This window comes from Malus domestica, chromosome 08, assembly GCF_042453785.1.
Source record: "Malus domestica chromosome 08, GDT2T_hap1".
In the NCBI taxonomy this organism is placed as follows: Eukaryota; Viridiplantae; Streptophyta; class Magnoliopsida; order Rosales; family Rosaceae; genus Malus; species Malus domestica.
Genome location: NC_091668.1, coordinates 24399341 through 24422200, shown reverse-complemented (window position 1 = coordinate 24422200; position 22860 = coordinate 24399341). Strand labels below are relative to the sequence as shown.

At 37.8% G+C, this 22860-nt stretch overlaps 3 protein-coding genes across 14 annotated transcripts; 2 read left to right on the top strand and 1 right to left on the bottom strand.

Annotated features, from left to right (window-relative positions):
* Positions 1 to 1874: 1874 nt before the first annotated feature.
* On the bottom strand, positions 1875 to 2285 carry LOC139198116 (2-oxoglutarate and iron-dependent oxygenase domain-containing protein ICU11-like). Its single transcript, XM_070826380.1, has one exon. The coding sequence runs from the start codon at positions 2283 to 2285 to the stop codon at positions 1875 to 1877; it is 411 nt and encodes a 136-aa protein (XP_070682481.1).
* Positions 2286 to 5194: 2909 nt separating this feature from the next.
* LOC108169212 (transcription factor bHLH143) lies at positions 5195 to 8856 on the top strand. The gene is made up of 4 exons (XM_017333920.3): positions 5195 to 5431; positions 5596 to 6291; positions 6432 to 6580; positions 6692 to 8856. The coding sequence occupies exon 4, from the start codon at positions 6709 to 6711 to the stop codon at positions 7786 to 7788; it is 1080 nt and encodes a 359-aa protein (XP_017189409.3). The 5' UTR covers positions 5195 to 5431; positions 5596 to 6291; positions 6432 to 6580; positions 6692 to 6708; the 3' UTR covers positions 7789 to 8856.
* Positions 8857 to 9915: 1059 nt separating this feature from the next.
* LOC103410938 (protein ALTERED SEED GERMINATION 2-like) lies at positions 9916 to 21894 on the top strand. Of its 12 annotated transcripts, none has more exons than XR_011584004.1 (21): positions 9916 to 10150; positions 10264 to 10332; positions 11284 to 11361; positions 11876 to 12010; positions 12098 to 12205; positions 12347 to 12475; positions 13919 to 14034; positions 14126 to 14243; positions 14814 to 14919; positions 15245 to 15390; positions 15519 to 15686; positions 15782 to 15892; positions 16817 to 16928; positions 17602 to 17954; positions 18733 to 18823; positions 19983 to 20078; positions 20169 to 20239; positions 20339 to 20466; positions 20864 to 20968; positions 21541 to 21571; positions 21862 to 21894. XR_011584004.1 is itself a non-coding variant. In XM_029107194.2 (20 exons), exons 1-19 carry the CDS (start codon positions 10079 to 10081, stop codon positions 20943 to 20945), a joined length of 2289 nt encoding a protein of 762 aa, XP_028963027.1. In that variant the 5' UTR covers positions 9916 to 10078; the 3' UTR covers positions 20946 to 20968; positions 21613 to 21894. The 12 variants fall into 12 exon arrangements, 6 of the variants coding, with proteins under 6 accessions (XP_028963027.1, XP_028963026.1, XP_028963025.1 ...); XR_011584003.1 differs by having other exon boundaries at positions 21687 to 21894; XR_003775554.2 differs by having other exon boundaries at positions 20858 to 20968.
* The last annotated feature ends 966 nt before the right edge of the window (positions 21895 to 22860 follow it).

Here is a 22860-nt window from a genome sequence, read left to right as displayed (position 1 = left end):
CTTGAGACTTGAAATTCAGTCCATGTGTGGGCCGAAGTAACTAGATGTCGTCTAGGACTGATACTCGATATGAGGCAGTGCTCAATCTGAAATGATGCTCAACTTGAAGTAGCACATGTTGCGAGGCTGCTCGGCTTGTGGCTTACGTTGCCTTGGTTGGCTCGGCTTGTGGCGTTGAAGGTGAGAGAGTCCCTTTTATAGAATAAGGGCTCACTCCTTAATACATAAATGATAGGCTGGAGTTGATGCTCGTGACGAGGCGGTTGCTCAGTAGACGGCGATACTCTCTAGTGAAGGTAAGAGAGTCCATTTTATAAAATAAGGGCTCGCTCCTCAGTACATGAATAATGGGTTAGGAGTGATGCTCGCGGCGAGGCGGTTGCTCAGTTGGCGACGATGCTCTCTAATGAAAGTGAGGGAGTCCCTTTTATAAAATAAGGGCTCGTTTCTCAGTACATGAATAATGGGTGCTCTCTAATGAAAGTGAGGGAGTCCATTTTATAGAATAAGGGCTCATTCCTCAGTACATAAATAATGAGCTAAGTCCCCCAAGTATTTTTCATGAGGCCCAGTTGAGGCCCAATATATGGTATATAATGTAGTCCCCCAAGTCTTCAGTCAATAGAGTCTGTTGGTTGGAGACTTCAAATTAAATCCATGTATGGGCCGAAATGGCGGTTGTTCAGAGACAGTATTTGTATACCATGCACTGAAGCTTTGTAGGTGAAGCTTTGCAAGTGAAGCTTTTGAAGCTGGAGCTTTGTAAATGAAGCTTTTGAAGCTGGAGCTCTGTAAATGAAGCTTTCGAAGCTGATTGACATAAGTGATGCTCATGAATGTTTATGTTGATTGACATGAGTGATGCTCATGGATGTTGACATGAGTGATGTTCATGAATGTTGACATGAGTGATGTTCATGAATGTTGACATGAGTGATGGTCATGAATGTTGACATGAATGATGGTCATGAATGTTGACATAAATGATGGTCATGAATGCTTATGTATGACTGACATGAGTGATGCTCATGAATGTTTATGTATGATTGACATGAGTGATGCTCATGTATAATTTTGAAGTACTGGACGTACTTTTGATCACCTGGTTAGTGATAATAGCAGCATGCTGCCGAATAATTTTGGAGTACTGGGCGTACTTTTGATCACATGGTTGGTGATAATAGCAGCAGGTTGCCGAATAATTTTGAAGTACTGGACGTACTTTTAATCACTTGGTTGGTGATAATAGCGGCAGGGCGGCCTTGGCCCTCCACATAACATTCTAATCCATTATTTATGGGCTTGTCATTTTTATTTTTTTTAATTTTTTAATTTTTTTATTACCCTCTGATGGGGTTATATAGATGTCTCCGAAAGATAAGAAAAATAAATCACATCATTCAAAAATAAATCCAACCTTCTGCTCAATGGGTCACACCCATAATTCCCTTTTCTACATGCCATCACCACCGTAATTATGTCTGCTTCTTTTTATCTTCTTTTGCTTTATGCTTTTACTTTCTGCTTTTACTTTGTTTTTCTGCTTTGCTTTTGCTTTTGGCCTGGTTGCTACTGTGACCTTTTGTTTTCTGCTTTGCTTTTGCTTTCCGCTTTTTCGACAAGCTGATGGATGGAAATGGTGGCATTGTATGGCTCCATAACTGTCCTTTGGGGGAGGCTGTAGCTTTTGATAAAGAAGTTCTTCTTTTCCTGCACGTTCCTGCACATTCTAGCCTTCCAGAGGTCATTTTTCCTTTGGAAACAATCATCACAAGAATCTCATCCTCACGGGACCAATTCCCCTCATCCGGAGCGTCCTGCAGTGATGATCATTTTTCTTTTCCTGTGATTTGCAGAAGGATCCTAGATTTTCTTTATTCTTTTTGCCTTCTGCTTGGCGAGATGTTGGCAGCCAGTGAAGTTCTCTGATAGCGTGTGATGATCTTTTGCCTGTATTCTCGATGTCGTTGAACACAAGTGCGTTCGCTCTCAGGTGAGTACCGGAGGACAATGTCCTTCATGTACTGGAGCTTGAGGTCACGTGAGGCATTGAGCATGGTGGGAGGCAAGTAGCGCTCCAGCGAGCTGAAGAGCAAGGGACTGAACTTCAACTGCTCCAGGTCCTCGTAGCTCTCTACATTGTGATCCTTGTTCGGCATCAGTCTCAGCGTATTCGACAAGCTCATCACGTAATTTTCGTTGTTGCCTGTGCTCAACGTTTGCGGCGGCGGCCTCCGTCGGTCCGCCGCGCCGTTCGTAACCATGTCAAAAATCTTATGCAACATCTGCCACTTTTATCAATCTTGGGCAACATGTCTGTTGAGCCATTGCTGGGCTTTTCGAGAGCTTCGTCGAGAGGGAAGGACGAAGTGCGGAGGGCGGTTTTAGGGTAGAAGAAAGATAGGGTGTTGTGGGCGAGTAAGGTTCTGGGGATTAAACCCAGAAGGTGAGATTTTCCGAAGAGCAAGGAAAAAGAGGAGAAGAAAAAGAGATGGGGTTTTAAATGCGGAGAAGAAGAGGAGCAGTTGAGACTGAGAAACGAGCTTCCCTCCATTGTTGGGCATCTGGGAGATTTTAGATAACGTGACTGCCTCTCCCTGTATACCTATACCCCTTGCCCTTTTTGGGGGTTTTCTGGAAAGTCACTGAATTTGGAGCCGCGTGGATTGTTTTGGTTCGCACAATTTGTCAGCAAGTTGGGCTAGAAATCAAATGCGAGAAGGAGATAGGTTTTGCAGTGACTCTGCAGGGGTTTGGTTCTTGGGTTTTTGCAGATTCACGGTGGAGGTGAAAAAATGAAAGAGTACCGACATAACTTTTCGTATCGTTTCCTACAGACGGCGCCAAATGTTGATGCACAAAGCCGGAGGTCTTGGAACAACGTAAATCCAACCATGAATCTGCAAGAAAGTAAAGAACACAAAATGTATCGTGGTTCACCCCAATGTTTGGGCTACGTCCACACTGATATTGTATTTCTCTCTTTGTGAGAGGATTGTGAGGGAGAGAGAGCTCGAATATGAGAGTGAGGGTTTGCTCTGAATCTGAGAGCCCTTCCTATGGGGATATGAGGCTTGAGGTTTGTGAGGGTGAGAAAACCTTTTTATAGAATAAATGCTCCTCACTTATTACATATTTACCCCTTCATTTATTACATAATTACATTTGAGTTCCCCAAGTATTTATACGAGATCTAAATACGGAGACCCTAAGTATAGTACAAACACCTTCCACAAGCTCCTCTTAGGTTTTTATTGTTGAATTGAATAAATTGCTAAAATCAAATGATGAAAATTAACATAGTGTATGAAAAAAATAATAAAAGTGTAGATGGCACCACATACTTGAAAATATCGGAAAGGAATCCTTTCCGGATCCATTCCACCAAATCAGAGGATTCGGATCATTGCAATTTGATCAAATGACTACAAACTTAGGCTCATTTTAAAAGTTATAATAATTTTAACCGTTTGATTAGATTTAATAGCTCAGATCCTCTGATTTGATGAATTTGATGGAAGAGATCCGTAAAGTATCCATTTTCGAAAACAACCATTTTCTAAATCATTTGCCGATTAAACTTAATCCAATGCACCTGAATCTTTCACTCTTGGTTCTGGCCAACCATTGATGTCGACTTTAAAGGTCGAGACATATCCATTATATATCACATCAACCAAAAGTATTCTTGTACCCTATATACGGCGGGGTACCCCTACACCTATTGCCATCTTAACCTCCCAACCCTAAATGAGTAGGCCATCGATGATAATACAAGCAAAGGAGATACAATTGTCAGGTGGAGTATGGTTTGAATGGTCAAGCTCCAAATAATTGGTGTTCATGTAAAACATTGGATACCATCATCTTTTTACCTTATAAATCATGTATATACATTTGCTTAATTTTCCCTTTCGTTCTTCTTTTAGTTTTACTATCCCTTTTGCTCTTTCTGCATCATTTCCGCGGTTTGCAACATAAAAGTGAGGAGCACCTAATTTTGAATTCGTGTTGCTATCTAAAATAGGAAGTGGTTCTCACTCTCATGATGCGTGGTTAAAATAAAATCGATTTTATCGGTTTTAATAGTAAAAATGTAGCAAATTTTACATGTGTGTAACATTTATTTAGTAATATTCGTCGTTATAAATTTCACGTTAAGTACACTAACATTAGAGAAACATCTAATTATAAAGTTATTGGTGCTAAGACAATTGCTTTGTAGCAAGATGGAAGAGATGAGAGTGAGAGGGAGACGAAGAGGAAATTGCCCTTACTCTTCCTCTTTCTAAACAAGTGGACTTGTAAGGGCAATTTCATTGCTTTGCCCTTGCCCTCACCCCACCCTAAAACGAGGCTTGCTCTTAGAAATGAGGATTTTCAAAGCTCAATATTTAAGGGATGACATTATAACTACACGGTGTTATAGTTTGAGTCCTAAACCTTGTTCCAAATGATGATATAAGGTTATGTTGAAATTTCCTTTCATTTCTTAATATAAATAGTATCGTTTGTTAAAAAAAAAGATCATATCAAATTTTTTGTAACTTGAGTTATGGTTATATGATTAAGGATGAGATACTATAAATCATAACGCACAATTATTTTCTAACATGGTGTATGCAATTTCTCCCATTCCCTATTATTATTTAACAACAAACTCATTGTTTATTTTCTCAACATTTGTGATTTGTCTAGCGGTATATCTTTTGTAAGATGCAATTTTTATGCTTGATATTTACGTCCGACTTTGGATTAACATTTTTCATTGTCTTTTATACTATCCTATGGGGTTTTTAATGAAACGACTATTATTTAGAAAAAAGAAAACTTAAAATTATACTAAAAATGGCAAGCACACTAAAATGCAATTAGATTATGAAAATGAAAAAGAGAAGGGCAAAGCTCTAATAAAAATAAAATTAGGAGGGTATCTTGGTAATTTCGAATTGTAGTAGCATGACACGTGGGCAATGCAGAAGAAGCGTCCCGGCTCTGAGACTAGCCAACCAGAGTTACTGGCGCGGTTTGGTTCGAACCCAACGACGTCTTTAACACACCGAAAATAATGTCGTTGACTATTTGACCTGACTCCAATGGCACGCCCAGTTGGGGTGATGATAAAAGCACGTGTCGGTGACAGGACGGGGTCACCCTAATACAAAAAAAGAAAAAAGAAAAGGGAAAAGAATTCGATCCCCCCAAGCAGGGACATTTCTGGAAACTCCGTTTCTATATAATCCCACCCTCCGTGCTCTCCTCACGTTTAGTCTTCGACTGTACCTGCAATCTTTACTCTCTCTCTCTCTCTCTCTCTCTCTCTCTCTTTCTCTCTCCCTCCCTCCTCTGCTTGTTGTGAAAGCTTCCGGAGCGCTGTAATACAATCTCGTTCGCTCAAGCAATCTCGCTTTCGAATTGGGTTTTCTGCACTGTAAGTTTTCTTTTCGATTTCACAGCTTTTGATGGCGGATTGGTCGATTTATTCATGTTTTTGGATCTCGACTTTCTGTTTGCTTCCCGAGAAAATGAAGTGGAAATTTTCCGGGATGAAAAAAGCTAACATTTTTTTGGCTGTCGCTTCGTTTTCCATTGCAGGGGATTAGATTAAGGAAAAGGTGTTGGAGATCCGTAGATTTGTACTGTGGGTAAAGCCAGAACAGCATGCGGTGGTGGTTGAGTCTCTCTGTTGATGTTATTCGTAAAGTCATCTCTTTGAACCTTTACTGCAGAGTAATTCTGTAATTCTTCGTTTTACTAAGCAGTGAATATTCAAATTCTTGAAAACCCTTCAATTTTCTTACCATTTTCCTGAATATTTTCCATGGGATCCACTTTTTTCATCGTCGTTCCTTGTTATGTTCGTCAGATTAGTTGATTTGAATCCGAAAAGCCTAAATCTTTAGCTGAAATTCTGATTAGAATCCCTCTCATTTGCTTGTATTTGGTTAATTTAGGTTAAATTCATCTACTCTTATCGTGTTTTCTCCATTTGGTACTAGTTGATCAGCCTTCACTCTTTCGAATTCCGGGTTCACTTTCGTGTCAATCAATCAGCTCAGACTTTCTCAGATTTGATTTGAGATTTAGTGTATTACTCTCTGTTGCAATTGTTGTTGTTTGGAAGTTGTCATTCCAAAAAAAATTCAAGGGCCGGGAAGTTGTTTAGTTATGGTGTGCCAAGCAGCGAGCCAAACAAGATTTCGGGCATTGAAACACGAAAATGGGATTGATGGGAGCGCCACCATAATTGTTAGAGTAATAGCATGCTTTCAACCTCTCCAGGATTGCCAGGTTAGTTAAGCTCAAACATAATTTACTACTTGTTATCCCAAAACTGTCAATTGAAGGATTAATTCGGGTTTATTCGTTCTGTTTTTCACGCTGGATAATGGTTGATGGTGCCTAATGTATGATTGTTGGGTATTTTCCAGGCTGAATATTTTCGACATTTGCTGAAACCCGTAACGTAGGAAGATTGCTGTATATCGTGTTCAAGTTGAGCTGGATTTTTTAGTTTATTTCTTTCTTGCTGAAAGTGAGACATAAATCAACTATTTCTAGTTGTACATACGTCCTTCTGGTACGTTTTGTATTTCCGATTTGATGGATTGTAGTTTATTGTTTTTGGTTTGTTTTTTCGGATTCCTCTTTAAGTTTTTAGAAGTTTATATATTTCTGATTGGACTTGTAGGTTGTTGTTTTGGTTGGATGGGTGAGAATTTTGGAACCTGGATTCCTCAGCAGCATCTTGGCTGGCAACCACCCGATCCGAATGCCATTGGTGCTCCAATTGGCTTGGGGCAACAAAACTTTGTTTCTGCATATGGGAAACTAGGCACTAATATCCTATCGATAAATGGTACCATGCCACCATATGCATCTTCCGAGTTGCCTCATCCACAAGTCGGCAAACCAAATGAACCTCACGGTTGGTTCTATTGCTTACCCTGTATCAGACAGGCTGTCATGCCTGCCACCGATAATGGTCTCAAAGAGAGAGTTTCTTCTGCCCGTCATGGAATTCCTGGGGAGACATTTGTGCCGAATGCAGACAGTGCCTTTGAACAGAAGAGACTCCTTGTTAACAATCCTTGTGGGGATCAGACAACTTTGATCTTTAGTTCTGGGATGGTGAATCCCATGCAGTGCCGTACTTCTTGGAATCCGTTCCAACAAGGAGCTTATTATTTGGATGGGGATGATCCTCGAAATGAAAGAGATTTTAAAAATTTATCGGGAGCAGCTTTGACTGATGAATTCAAAGGAAGTGATGAAAATGGTGCTGAAAGTGAGATGCATGAAGACACCGAAGAACTGAATGCCTTGCTCTACTCAGATGGTGATAGCGATTATACCGAGGACGATGAAGTTACTAGCACAGGCCATTCCCCTAGTACAATGACAGTTCATGAAAAGCAAAATTGGTTTGAAGAAGTTGCTAGTTCTGATGGAATGGATAAAAAGCGGAAGCTATTTGATGAACGTTATGATCATGTACCATCTGTCATGGACACTGCGAGTTCCATGAAACACAACCGACCTCTGGAGTTGGAGGATGATGCGGAATCCAGTTGTGCCTGCAACAGAAGTTCTGGATTAAGAGAAGTGGATTCCTTTACCAGCAACAAGAAGATGAGAAAGGAAAAAATCCGTGAAACCATTAACATTCTGCAGAACATAATTCCCGATGGCAAGGGAAAGGATGCGATGGTGGTGCTGGATGAAGCAATCCACTACTTAAAGTCGTTGAAGCTCAAGGCCAAGGCTTTGGGACTCGACTCTCTCTGAGCTTCAATACGTCACTCACTTCCAGCAGTGCTTCCAGTAAGCACTTTGTATTACTCGTCATTGGTTCTTGTCAATTAGTAATATAGTTTAAAGTGATTATGGAGAATAAGTCCTGTGTACATGTGCTGCTTGCGGATGCGGCACGACATGAAATAGGTTCCGGCTAGGGTGGCGAAAGCGGGAGCGGCCCGGGAGAGGAAGAATGGAGCTCCAAACCCTCTTGATGAAGCATTTGTTCAATGATTGAAATGGTTAATGATTTGTTTATAGGGTTAAGAGAAAGTGACAAGCGCACCTGGGAGAAAGAGAGCATGGCATGTATTGGCATGGGGTGAATTCAAAGAGAAGGAGGAGAGGGGCCCCACCAAAAGAGATGAAGAGTGCACGCCCCTTGTGTTTTTTGGGTCCCAACACTTGACTTTCCTCTCACTTTTGTGTTTACTTGTCATCTCTCTCTGTGTACAACTTTGCACGGCAAGAAGGCCTTCTCCGGCTCCATCATGCTGCCAGCTTGCCACAAGGGGTCCCAAAACCAACTATTCTCTGTTGTGCAGAAACAAAAGATTCAATCCGTGACAGCCAAGTGAGCAGAGGGAAACCCACATGGGGTTTTCAGTGAGCAAAGAGTAGTTACTGTTTACTGTGACTCGATGGTGAAAAGACAGATTTACCCCATGAGCTGATGGGGTTACGTTGCGGCAGCTAAGAGACTGACCGCAATTGGTTTGACTTTCTTTCGGTTAGTTTATTACGAGATCGCTTCACACCTCGTGGTGCTTACACCTCTCGCCTATCGAAGTTGTGTTCTAGACTCTAGTGATGTTATTACTGTGGTTAATTTCAGCGTGGTTTTTTTTTTGGGGGGGGGGGGGAGATATGTAAATTATGTGTGTTTGGAGTTGCTGTTGTCCCGATGTCTATGTACTTACGTCGCGTGCAAGCATTTATGATACGAGACAGCGATGTGTTTCAATAGTTGTGTATTGTGAAACATGTGATTGTGATTCCCCTTGGTTTTTGTTGTATGAGATATTGTTTTGTCGCTGAAATTTGAAATATTTTCTTGCATTCGGTTATGTAATTGAGAGGGACGAGGGTGCGTTTGCGGGGGAGGGACCACTGAGTTTGCATTGTTGGGGAGAGGAAACATTTGTGCGTGAGGGGCAGGGGTGAGTGAAGGGGAAATTATTATAAACGATGACTCTATGATGTAATTGTATTCTGATAACCAAAAGTCTAAAATGCGTAGATGATGTTTTACCGTAGTGGTGAAAAGCGAACATACCTATGCACTATAGTACAACTACAACCCTCTTCTCTAACAACTAACAATTTAATCCACAACCGTATCGATTTTTAGAAAAATGAATATATCCAAAGATCCTGAAAATGAAGGTAGAGAATCATCCGTAAAACAGGGGAGGGTACGGGCAGGAGGCCACATGTTTCGTGTGATTTGGAATATTGTAGCGAGGCGTGTCTACGTAATAGGAGAGAGAATCTTATTTATTCCGAGAGTAAATTGGGTGTCCAAATCAACAAAGTTGTCCAGAAACAAGTACATAAAACTACTCCTCACTAAAATATTCCAAATCTCATGTGAAGACAAATTTTCTGTGTAATGGAAATTAGAGCCCAAGTTCACTTTGGCCCATCCTCTGAGTTTCCAACGCAGCTCAAGCCTAGTCGTAGAGTCCATAAACCATGACTTACGAAAACGACATGCCGTGTTCCTGACCCCTCTCAACAATTCAAAACAATATATGACAATACAGCGTGACCCAGGTCTCAACCATATTAATCACGGAAAAGGTCTCTTCAAATTCTTTCTACTAAATCCACCCAAGACATATCATTTGAATATTTGAAATTTGATTGAATGACTATAAACAGGAGTTCACTTAAAAAATTATAATAATTTTAATCGTTAGATCAAATTTTAAAGACTTTAATTATATGCTTTGGTTTACTTGATGAAAATGATCAGAAGAGAATCCGTTTCCATTAATCACCGCAGAAAAATTGATCAACGGTGGTTAAACACCACGCGGACGTCTCACAGCCGTCGATCTCACTTGATAGTAGAAAGTATAAATAAATAAATAAATAAATTTGTTAAAAAAAAAAAATTAAAATGGTAAGGGAAAAGGCCGGCTGTTCGTGTTGCTGAAAATTGGACAAGGAGGAGAATCGAGAAGCTTTTCTTCTTCTGCAAGTAGCTTACTGAAGATTGTCGGTCCGGTACACTCGATCGCGTTTCGGTTTCGGGTTTTCGGCTCTTCCATCTTCAATGGAGGGTGTGCCTTTTCACGACGGCAACATCCACGACTTGATTGAGAGACGATACGTCGACGTTCGGCACGTATGTTCTTCGTCCTTCCCTCTGTTGAGTTTTGGAAATTTCGGCCCGCAATTCGGCATGGATTTTCGTGTTTTTGTGAGGATTGGGTGAATAATTTTGCTTTCTGTTTACAGGATGCCAATCAAAGGTTGCAGATGCACTCGTCGTTGGTGCGAAGGCTTTCGCAGGAAAGGGAATTGGAGGTTGGTTGGTTTCGATTTCAGTTCCGGCATTTCATTTCGCTTCCAGTTAATGTAGTAAATGCGAATTCTTGTGATGTGAGGTGGAAAATGTGATAATCTATGGCAGTTGGAAATTTGTTAGTTGAATTATCCATCTGGTTCTTCAGTTGTTAGTTGTGTGTTTAGGATTGGAGGGAACGCGGTTCGACCGGAAACTAGGTTTTTGATGATGCTAGTATTGACTTATGAGTTAAAAAATTGTATCGGCACTTCATTTGAAAAATGATCAAGTTGTTTTTTCAGGATTTTAATTTATGGACTAGGTTGAACTAAATTGCTGATTGGGCGAAACACTACCTCAATTGTACTCTTCCTTTTGAATATGAGTTTGAGACTGTAATGACACTAGTCGGGCAGCTCGGTGAACTTTTAGTGTAGTGGGGGAACAACTGACAGTCAAACTTCTGCACATGGGGCTGAAGTCGTGATTTTTTTAGTTTCTGCGATTCAGGGCACCTAATTTTCTTACTGACGTTCATTGTATCACATTGTTCCCCAATTCAATTTTTCAACAGCATGTGAAAGATTTCCTGCCGTAAATGTTTTAACGTTTAAACAGATGGAAATACTGTAGAATGTGGAGTGTTTTTTTGTTGGAGACTTCATTCTTTGCTTTTATGTGCATGAACAAGTGTGAAAATCTGATTGGTACTCAAATTTATTTGGTACATCAAACTAGTATGATTTCTATTGTTGAGCCTCCGGTGCGGAGGTATGGTTTGGAAATACGAATTTTGGCTGTTGTATAATCAATTTCCTATGTTTACTTTTCTTCTTTGGATGTGATTTATGGAAAGAAAAAAAATCCACTGAGTTCAAAATTGTTGAAGTTATATATATATATGTTTACATTTCTATAATTATCATTTTATGACTCTTTCTCTCTTTCTCTCTCTCTCTCTCTCTTTCTAGGGGCATCAAGGTTGTGTTAATTCTATTGCTTGGAATTCGAATGGCTCGCTTTTAATATCTGGATCAGATGACACACGGGTTTGTTAATTACTTAATTCCGTGATATTATTTATAAATTTATAACATTTCCCAAGTGATTTACAGTTAGCACAGAAATAGAAGAACGATACATGAAGTAAAGGGGATTGTAAAATGTTACATAATATGATATTAGTATGGTGTGAGCAATGTTATTCTACATAGTTAAGATGCAGACACTTTCAGAACCATCCTATTGACTTGGATACATTTGTTGAATTTCATTGAAATTATACATCTGGTGAATCACATATATTTCTTCATTGAGAATTGTTTTCACATTGCATTACTCTGCTCCCTAAGTCACTACTTCTGCAAAGATGAAGAAATATGGATGGGATAGATGGTGCTTGAACAGAAGTTAAGCATTCTTTTCCGTTGGAATAGTCTTTTGTTGTCGAGGTCAAAAGCTTGGTAACGCTTCTTAAAGGGAAAGTGAAGATGTATATTTGTGAAATGCAGCTGTATCTGTACTGCATTGTGACCATGTTATTAATGCCTCCATATTCTGCAGATAAATATCTGGAACTACCCTAGTCGGAAGCTTTTGCATTCTATAGAGACTGGGCATTGTGCGAACATATTTTGTACAAAATTTGTCCCTGAAACTTCTGATGAGCTCGTGGTCTCTGGAGCTGGAGATGCAGAAGTAATGTTTAAACATTATAAATTGTGAATGGAACACCCTATGCTGACACTTAAATACTAAACATAAGTTAAACTTATCTTTTCACAGGTTCGATTATTTAATTTGTCTCGTTTAAATGGGAGAGGAACTGATGATAATGCTATTTCTCCATCAGCTGTGTATCAATGCCATACTAGAAGAGTAAAAAAGTTAGCTGTAAGATTCCAGATTGTAGAGAAATTTCATTTTTGTGTGGTATCTTTAATGACTCGAGAAGAAAATTATGTTTTGTGGGGTTGTTCTCGGTTTTATGAGTATCAAACATGTCTCATAGTTTCCGCCTGCTATTTATTGCAGGTTGAAGTTGGAAATCCCAATGTGGTATGGAGTGCAAGTGAAGATGGAACTTTGAGACAGCATGACTTCCGAGAGGGTACTTCTTGCCCACTTGCTGGATCCACTAATCAAGAATGTCGCAATGTTTTGGTAAGTACTTACGTTAATTAGATGTTATACTTCATTTTATATAACATGAAAACATCAATTTGTCATGTTGTAAACTCAGGTTATAAACTCGGGTAATTAAAATTAGATGGAACTCTGAAGGGGATCAGGGAATGTTAAACTGGGGTTTATTTTGGTGGATAAAAAAACTAATAGCAAGTCAAAAGTGTGAGTAGCAGGACAGATGTGGAAAACATAAAGGAAAAGAGAAAAATTTGGAGATGAAACTATTGGTTTTCTATGATAGTTTAGAAGGCATGCATATACTTTTTGTGCCCTCATAGGGTTTTATAGGACTTTTTTTTATTGAATTTCAACAGTTAGATTAACGCTTCATGCTCACTACATATGCCAAATTTTTTTGGTCATTCTAATCACTAACATTCCTTCTATTTTATATTAGCATTAGGAGTTTTTGACTTTTTTATCTCAGAAATCAAACCTTCTTACTGGAATAAGTCTACAATAAATTGCTTGAAATTCGAATTCGAAAAATTAAATCCAACGACTGGATTAACAAATTAAATTTATTAAAAAGTCATTCCGTGATGTAAAACTCGTTAGCTTTTTTCTTTTTATTTTATAAGGAATAAAAATCATTAGTTTTATGTTCGTGTTAATTGATCATGCTCCTTATAACATTTTCCTATAGTGAAGATTTCTTGAGAAGATATCTAACTAATGTTGTCAAGGAAATATGGCACTTCATTATTTTGTGACAATTTCATCAAACTTCTTGTAAATTATTCGTTACATCTTGTCAAGCAGCCACAGAGAAGGAAGTTATAATAGTGAAGATTAATGTTCTTAAGGGATTTCATCTTGAATTGATACTTGACCAGTAAATAAAGCTATTGGCAAGCTGTAGAATCCAACTTTATCTAGACTACTCTGTATTACAATTTACAAGGAATAGATATGTATAAATTCCTAATGTGTCCTTGTACCTATGAAGATTTACGCGAGTTCCATTACTTACTGCTAAGTAGGACTTAGTATTCTGTGTATATTTGTGTAAAAACTAAATTTTATTTCCAAATTTTCAATACATGGTAGTAGCAATCTTTACCTGGCACCAGGGTAGGAACTTAGATGTGTAATCTTTCTTTTAATTGGGAGTTTGTTTCTCAAATGTGCCATGTCCATGATTGACTGGTAATTTGTCTAGGTTGATGAACTTCTATTTAAAATCTTCATGTCGGTGAATATTTGTTTTCTTCTCTCTAATACTCTCAAAATGTATTTACAATACAGTATTGATGAACTTTCTCCATTGAGTCACATTAAAAATTTACTTTAGCAAAAAAACTTGTGTAGATTTGATAGTTAACCATTCTTTTGCAGCCTGGAACTTTCGGTGCTTTCTATTTCCCTCTGTCCTAATTCTTTGGAAATCATTGTTTACAAATATATTCTTAATGGCAGCTTGACTTGCGGTGTGGAGCAAAGAAGTCACTGGCTGATCCCCCCAAACAAAATTTTTCTTTAAAATCTTGTGATATCAGTTCCACTAGACCTCATTTACTCCTAGTTGGCGGGAGGTACTTTGCTGTTGTTGGTTCTTAATGCAATGAGTTTATTTAACTTCCTTCTGCTTCAATTTCAACTGAATCTCGTCTTTAATGTTTGCAGTGATGCATTTGCACGTTTATATGATAGAAGGATGCTGCCACCACTGACATCCTGTCGGAAACGGACAGCGCCACCTCCTTGTGTTAACTATTTTTGTCCAATGCATCTCTCTGACCGTGTTAGTTCAAAGTTCTTAATACTCCTTCGCATCCTGTCTTCATAAGAACTCAGATTCTAGTTTTTGTTTGGTAAAATGTATGCTGGTTGTGCTTGCATGAAACTATTTGATACAATGTTTGGATGTTTTGTTCTTTCTTTTATGGATTACAGTTTAAGTCAGAGATGTTACAGCGTTTAGCAGGAAAATTTATGTAAATCTTGCTCAGGTTTTTGTGGATATGCTTTGGAGCATCATTTTCTTTCAATTGTAACTTATTTTCTCTGGCCCTAGAACATTTTGACTCTTTTAGTTGTTATTTATCCTTTTACCTTTTAACAGATAAACTCTTTCATGTCTCTGACCCCAGAACATTTTGACTCTTTTAGTTGTTATTTATCCTTTTACCTTCTAACGGATAAACTCTTTCATGCTATCCTCATTATCTTCCCTCCACTTACAACCTCTTCTAGGGCAGGCAAGAAGAAGTTGTTGATGGAAGTTTTGGATGTTTGATTAGTATGCCTGAGTTTAATGTATAACCAATTTGTTTATCACATATATATTGAAGAAACTTGTATATTTTTTCAGGGACGTGCTAGCTTGCATTTGACTCATGTTGCATTTAGTCCAGATGGAGAAGAGGTTCTACTTAGTTATAGTGGAGAGCACGTATATTTGATGAATGTAAATCATGGTATATTAATTATCCTTCAAACCATATTGCTTATGCAGTTAAATGTTGTGATTTACATAGCAAAGGTGTAGTTTATTATAGGATGAAAATATTGTTGGTTAATTTATCATTGATTCAGATGAAGATCCAATTATGCTTGGACTATTTATGACAACAAATATATATATATATATATATATATATATTTTTTTTTTACGGAAAGTGTTGACAACAAAAATCTTAGATTTCACTTTCTTATTCCGTTATTCGTCATTTTTTTTTTCATCTGGTTGTATCATATTAGTAAATTCCAGCTAAAAAATATAGATTGGTTTTGCAATTCCAGCTGGTGAGAGTGTTATGCAGTATACTCCTGGAGATGTTTCGAAACTAACGAGCTTCAGTCCTCTACTCAATGGTGCTGAACTGCATCAACCAGCATCCATTGTGTTCAGAAATGGTGTTCCTAAAAGAGGCAACATTGCTGCTAGGGTGTGCGTCTTTTCTTATTTAGTTGTTGCATCCTTATCATTTTTATTTTGTCTGAAGGGAATTGGTAGTAGCTGGTATTCTCTTGCAAATCCATTTGTGGCGTATCTAATATGATATAGTTGTTTCAGTTTGAGAAGTGCAGGAATCTAATTCAAATTGCTGAAAGATCCTTGGAGGGGACAGATTATTTTTATGGCATTGAAGCGTGCAATGAGGTGTTGGATGGAAACAGTTGTGGTATTGGGCCTACACTAAAGCATGATTGCCTTTGTATTCGTGCGGGATTGTTGCTTAAGGTAATTTTTTATTGTGTGAAGTTACTTGGTTGGAAACATATTCATTAGTTGAAGATTTCTGGCACTCGATTTTCCCTTTTTTTTTCCTTTTCCAGCGCAAGTGGAAAAATGATGTTCATATGGCTATAAGAGATTGTTATAATGCTAGGAGGCTCAATAGCTCCTCTTTCAGTGCTCATTACTATATGTCTGATGCTTTATCGCAGGTAAATTTTGTAGTGCTTCCTGCAGTTGACTGATTTTGGTTAGTAATTACATTGCTGTCACTAAGTGTTGTGACTAATCAAGCCTTTATTACCATCATTTCGATTTTCCCAATTGGCCATTTTACATTTTTTTTCTCTTTTTGTTAGGTCGAGTCATTGTAATGTTCTACAAATTATTTCATGTCACTGTATAGTCTTCCTGTAGGACAGGACGGATTGAGATTAAGAGGATCAAATTTTTACCAGGTTAACGTGTGTTACAGAAGATGCAATATTGCAATACAACCTTTTTTTATTTATTTATTGGAATGTGTTTAAACTTGTTGCCTTTTCCTATATAGTCGTGGTATCCTTGCTAGGATTGTAATCTGATTTTCAAATTTATGGGTGTGTACACCAGTTTCTGTTGTTTGTTTATGTATCACCTATAAATTATTGGTCCCCAATATGCTTTGACAACAAGTGCAATTTATATACACTAGGTTATGTCACTCCAGTGATGGGAGTCACTGCAATATATTGAAAGTTGCACAGGAGAAATAAAATAGGGCGGGGAAGAGAGAAATTGGTAGATAGAAGTTGAGCGTAATTATTATAAAATATTATATTAACCTTAGTTTTTAAATCTGTGGTTATACTTTCTTTGAAAAGAAATCTATGATCATACATGTTTAACATAAAGGGGGTATAATTGGCATGGTTCTTAGACTGTAAACCTTTGTCGGCCTGGGTTTATAATTTACTTGTGAAAGTTATTGTAGACCATTCATTTATGTTGTTCTCTTGAGGGCTTAAATTTTACTCCTACAATGCTGAGAAACTGTTTGTTAGTTTATGACTGAAACAGGGAAATGCGATGAGCTTGTACCTGTCTTTTTGTTTGTGTTTGTGACTTATTGGTTGGTAATTGCTGTTTCCTTGTAGTTGGCTAAACATAAAGAAGCTCTGGAATTTGCTATCGCAGCCCAATCTTTGGCTCCATCAAATTCTAAAGTAGCAGAACGATTGGAGCATGTAAAAAGGGATCTTGCTGCAGGTTTGTGACTTGGTCCCCAAATAGTTTTTCAATTGATCAGCTTTTAATTTTATTCAGTACAGTAGTGTTGGCTGGACCATTTTAAGTGGACTAGAACTAAAACATTTGATGTTTCCCTCTTAACCTATTGTTCCTGTTTTTTGAATAACTACAGCATACTGGAATGACAACAATTTTTTTTAATAATTCGATATGATGTATAATTTGTGGACGCATACATGGGTCTTTGACATGCCAACTTCCAAAATCTCGACGTTTTTACTTTTTTTTTTTTCCTTTTTCATCTGCACAAAGGCATTTTTTGTTGTTACTTGGGAAAACCATATTTGGAAAAATTAAAATAATTGACAATATAAGAACTGTTGTAGTTTTCTCACTAAATCTTTAACAGTTCAACACCTTCATTTCTTCATTTATTCTAAATGAATAATGTGAATTGGGGATTGATTTCTAGCCATTAATTTAACTAATCAAAGAAGAATTAAGGGCCAGAAATTAGTGACTCTGAGATTCAATGTACTTCGCTGATGGTAGTTGGATTGGTGAGCCAAATGCCAATCATCCTATAAAATGAATGCGTTGTAAATTGACATGATTTGTAAGGATAATATTTATGGCATCTTTTGTATTGATTCTTTGTTGTGCAGTTCTAATTGTTTGTTTTAATGTCTAGCTGAATCTGAAAGAAATGGTAAGCCAAATGATGGAGCACCCAGGTCTGAACCTCGAGGTGAAAGAGTACTATCACTGAGTGAACTACTCTACCGATCAGAGGGTAATAGTGATGTTTCACAAGATGGTCCAAGATCTGAAAGAGAAGATTCTGATTATGATGAGGAATTGGAGTTGGACTTTGAAACGTCGATCTCAGGTGATGAAGAGCATGACATCGAGCCCAATATTCTACAAGGAAGCTTAAACTTGAGAATTCATCGAAGAAGTGATTCTGCTAGAGAAGTTGGTGGTGCAAACGGCTCATCTGGATCCCCTTCTTTGTCGTCTCAAAATGAAAGACTAACATATCAGGTTGCTTTCATACTTCTGATGCAACTCTGGTGTTTTCAGATTGATGACATGCAATGCTGTTGTCAGCCTTATCTTATATGCCATTTTGCTGATTTTTATCTTATTGCATTCCTTCTTTGTTTACCTGTCGAGGATTGATCATGATTTCTTTTTTGATTGTTCTTGAAATTGGTCCAAGTATAGGTTCACTGTGTTGGATGGTATAAAAACGTTGTTGACTTTTATGTGATCTGTTCTATAATTTATTCCTCATTCTAGGTATTCATTGCCCAGCCACTGATTCTTTCTATGCCCTTTTCTGTGATAAGTCTTCATACACCCCTTAATGAAGCAAGAAGAAAATTTGTTTTTTATGGCTTACGCACAAGCTTAGAAAATTAATGTAGAGGTTAACTATATGTTTAAATGTAATTATGATAACTTGGCTTTTTACTATTTAATTTAGGTTTCCTGTTATATGAGGACATGTTGGTATATGAGATTGCCTTTCTATTATATGAGGAAATGTTGGATATGAGATTGCCGATATAAAGATTAGAATGGAAGTTGTTCTTAGTTTAATTTTATTTCTATCTTAATTTTCTCTGTTCTTATTTTTACATCACCATTCAGAAAAGTCCAATTTTTATGCACTGATTCTTTTATTTTATTGGTTGAATAGCATTAACTTTGTGCTGGATCAGCTCCAAATACGATCCTCTTGTTTTTTCTTTAGCGTCAATAAAATAATTTCTTTAATTTAATACATTCTTGTTTTCTTCTCAAATTTACATTTCAGCCTGAGGCAGCGATTGATATGAAACAGAGATATGTTGGCCATTGTAATGTTGGAACTGACATAAAACAGGCCAGCTTTCTTGGGCAGCGAGGTAATTTGGTTTGCTGTTGATCTTACTTAAGAATACGATGCTATTGAGTCGTGAAATTATTAGTACTCGGTCATTGTTGGTATTGAATGATAGTATTACAGGTAAAAAATCTGCATCGTTTTGTGAAATGTTATCCTTTTTTCTATATTCATGAGCTGTGGTAGTGTGTGGTTACTTCCTTTAGATGAATCTACATAGCAGAGTTGCCTCAATGGCTCGTCATACAAATGCTACGTGGCATCCTCAAATATATTTGTGTTTTGGATTTGATCTTAGTCACATTGATATTATTCAGTTTCATTTTTGTTACTTGACAGGGTGGTTTGTAGGTCTCAAGTGTTAAGGGCCCATATGGTAACCATTTCATTTGTAGTGTTTAGTTCACTTTTTGTGCTTGAGATATGAAGAAAGTATGGTGTTTGGGGGGTGGTGTGGGGGCCGGTTGGGGGGTTTTTTTGGGGGGGTGTCAAGAAGGGTGATGGGAGATGGGGAGAAGAAATAAAGAATGAACGAAAGCAAAATCTGATGTAAAACAACTTAAAAAGATTTTAGTCTTTATTTTTGTCCTTCCTTGGACATTTCCTCTACATCTCTTCCACCATCGTTCCTCCACTCTTCTATATTCCTCACTTCTCTTATGTATTTCCGCTCTATTTCAAACATGAAAATGAAAACTAAAACGAAAAGTGAACTGGTTATCAAGCGGACCTAAGGTGTTGATACAGAGTCCTATCTTTATACCTGCTTTGTTATATCTTTCAGTCTTTGCATGATTTCGACTAAACTGGATGGACTTTTTATTACTTTCTCCTTGTGCATTCTAGTGACAGTCCCTTCAATTTAATTTGTACTTTTTTTATTGGAGGTTAGTCATGAGCTAAGAAATAATTCTGGCTTATTTGTTGAGCATAGATGGCTCTTCATGTCCTTCTTATAATTCGTCTTGATTTAAAGGATAAAAGTTTGTGTTTCATACTGACATTGCCATGCATGATGCCCTGCATACAGACATTGTCATGCATGATGGGCGATTTTATTTATTTTAGTGAAACATATGTGTGCACTTAACAGTTGGTCCATTTATCTCAACTAAAAGGACAAGCTTGAGTTTCAAAAAGACTGGTTTCATGGTCATGGTGTTATCCCTATTGATTTGCAGGAGAATATGTTGCTAGTGGAAGTGATGATGGCAGATGGTTTGTCTGGGAGAAGCGAACTGGTAGACTGATAAAAATGTTTCAAGGAGATGAAGCCGGTATTGTTTTCCCCTGCCACGGAAAATAATGAGGTTACCAACTTCCTATAGTAGTATGATTTAGTAACATATTTTTGTCTCTCTCTGCAGTTGTGAACTGTATACAGTGCCATCCGTTTGATTGTGTTGTGGCAACTAGTGGAATTGACAACACAATAAAAGTGGGTATTATGAAGTCAACTCTATTTTCTTTCTTTTTTGGGTGGGTTGGGGTGGGGATTCCAGAATTATATTTAATTTGTTATGGTTCATTATTCTAGATTTGGACGCCAAGTGCCTCAGTCCCATCTATTGTAGCTGGTGGAGCAGCAGGACCAGAAAATGCTGACGTTTCGGTAGTCATAGAATCCAATCAGCACAGATTAAGCCATAATCGCGAGACTATCCTGTAAGACGTGAAAATCCCCGACTCTATATGATTATCCCATTTGTTACAAAACATGCTTTAGTGACAACTATGTTTAATTTTAACAAACGTAGTCTCAACATGATGCATTAAATACTGAAATTAATACAAGCATCCCAGTGCACAAGGCTCCCGCTTTACGCAGGGTCTGGGAGAGGTGAATGTCGGCTAACCTTACCCCCATTTATGGAGAGGCTGCTCCCAAAAATTAATACAAGCATGTAGTGGGAAAAATGAATTCATGATTGTGCATATGGCATTTTGGATCTTCTTACTAGTCTAATTCATGGTTTCATTTTAGATTATATATGCATTGTTGATTTTGTGGCTTTGAATCCTCTCTTCTTCGAGTGACTAATGCCATTTATCTTAGGTACAGCCGTTCTGAAATTTTGGAGCATTTTCGAATGCACGAGTTCGCTGAAGGAAGCTTGCACCCATTTGAGTGCGCTCAGAGCTGACAAGGTCTAGTGGAAGTATGGAGGTAATGATCATGTCTTACGTCAAACCTATTTGTTTCTTGTTCTTCCCGGACTCCATTTACATGATTGAGCATTTGATAATTGTGAATTAAAATTTCCGTGTAATGTCTTTGGCTTGATGTTGTCACAGTTTTCTTTTGAGTGTAGAATATTTTGGATATGGTATCCTGGGACTCACATGTGTCTCCACAGTAACAAGACATAAACGTAAATTGATAAAACAACTTCCAAAATTTTGAATTAAACTTACAAGGCATACATCTACGGTTCTGTCATATTTGAATACAAATCTTAAATGTAAACCCAAGTTTTTCGCTAAAACTTCCCTGTAGAATTTTAATGCAAGTATAGGACAATCGTTTGTATGGCTTGCCTCAATTTTTAAATTAAACTTACAAGGCATACATCTGCAATATTTTAACGCTGACGGTCAATTCTTTAATAAGCAAAATGTTATGGATATACAGACTAGGCTCTCGTCATACTTCGTGGTTGCTTCAGGAATGTGCAGGTTTTAGACCTACACTTTGATACTAATAGATACTGAAGTTTGCGATGTTTTTGTTTTGGACAGTGGAGGAGGAAGTTGCTGATTTCATAACATGGTACGTATGACTCTGGTTCTGATCTTTCTTTGTTATTACAGATGCGTTATGGTAGGGATTTTAAACGAAGTAATGCCAGAAGTTGATCCGATACAACCGATATTGGTGTTGGCAGAAATCTTGTAGGTTACACAAGGATTATCGTATCCCTAAATTTGTTGAAAACATAGAGATGTTATTATCCGGTTTTCAACTGTAAAGTTTTACCTGTTGGACTCTCTGAAGTTGAGGAATGAGGACGCCTTCATTTTATTTTTGTGTATTCACTTGCTTTCCTGTTTCATGTACAGAATACGAAAGTGAAAGCTCCTCTATTGGCTGTACCCGTTTCCATGTGACATTTGATGGTTCTGTCGTTGCATTTTTTTTGGGCTTTTTTGGATGCAACGATTGTGGAGGGTGTAGGTTAAGTCCGACAATAGGTTCGCCGTATAATGTGGAATCGTTCTCGCCATCTATGGGAGTCAAATTCAAAACTTCACTTACAAATAAAAGAAAACCAGCAGGTTGTAGTTCTAATGTCTAGTTCCAGTTCACTGCTTTGTTGATTCTGTGTTGTTTAATCACTAAAAGCAACATATGCACGGCAACAAAATTCGACGTTGATTAGGCTACTTAGTCAGGGCAATGTATTCGTCTCTTTTACCCAAGTTCGAGAGCAGAAGAAAACGTAAGTTGATGTGGTTACCTTCCGTTGTGTTGCTTGTAGTTTACGTAGCCACGGCTGCCTAATGTTACCTCCGTCTCCAAAACTGAATTTCATTAGAAATAGTTTGGTCATTGAATTTTTACGCTATTGGAGTTTTGGGTCATTAACTAAAAATTCGTTAGTATTAGCCCTCGAAGTTGTTATAATGTGGAGCAATGGTTTTTTTGGATAACTCCGTTAGAACTCCTCTCTTTATTTATCCCCTTAAAATCCTTTACTTTAGATAAAATTTGTAACAGTTACCTGAAAGTATGTACGATTGCTACACATTGTGACAAGTGTATGCACCAATACATATTTTTATAGAGGGACCAAAGACCTATTTGAGTCAAAGTTTAGGAACCAATATTTTAATTTTCTCCATTTGATTATTGTAATGTTATGGAGTGAGTAGAATTAAGGGTGCAAGTTGAATTGTAATTTATAATTTTACCGTTAAGATTTTCATTCCATATCTAAAAATTTCTCTGCCCTTTTGTTACATAGCCGGTGCCCCAACTCCATCTTGAATCGGATACCTACCTACCTACCCGATTCAACCTAGGCACCTACCTGCCTGATAGCAGAAACACGTGTACAA

Bases quoted from the DNA above. Each gene is read 5' to 3' on its own strand.
- LOC139198116 (XM_070826380.1), bottom strand. From the start codon at position 2,285: ATGTTGCATAAGATTTTTGACATGGTTACGAACGGCGCGGCGGACCGA.
- LOC108169212 (XM_017333920.3), top strand. From the start codon at position 6,709: ATGGGTGAGAATTTTGGAACCTGGATTCCTCAGCAGCATCTTGGCTGG.
- LOC103410938 (XM_029107192.2), top strand. From the start codon at position 10,079: ATGGAGGGTGTGCCTTTTCACGACGGCAACATCCACGACTTGATTGAG. The intron at 16,929-17,601 runs GTTTGTGACTTG...TTTAATGTCTAG, and splicing joins AAAAAGGGATCTTGCTGCAG to CTGAATCTGAAAGAAATGGT. The intron at 20,079-20,168 runs GTATTGTTTTCC...CTCTCTCTGCAG, and splicing joins GTTTCAAGGAGATGAAGCCG to TTGTGAACTGTATACAGTGC.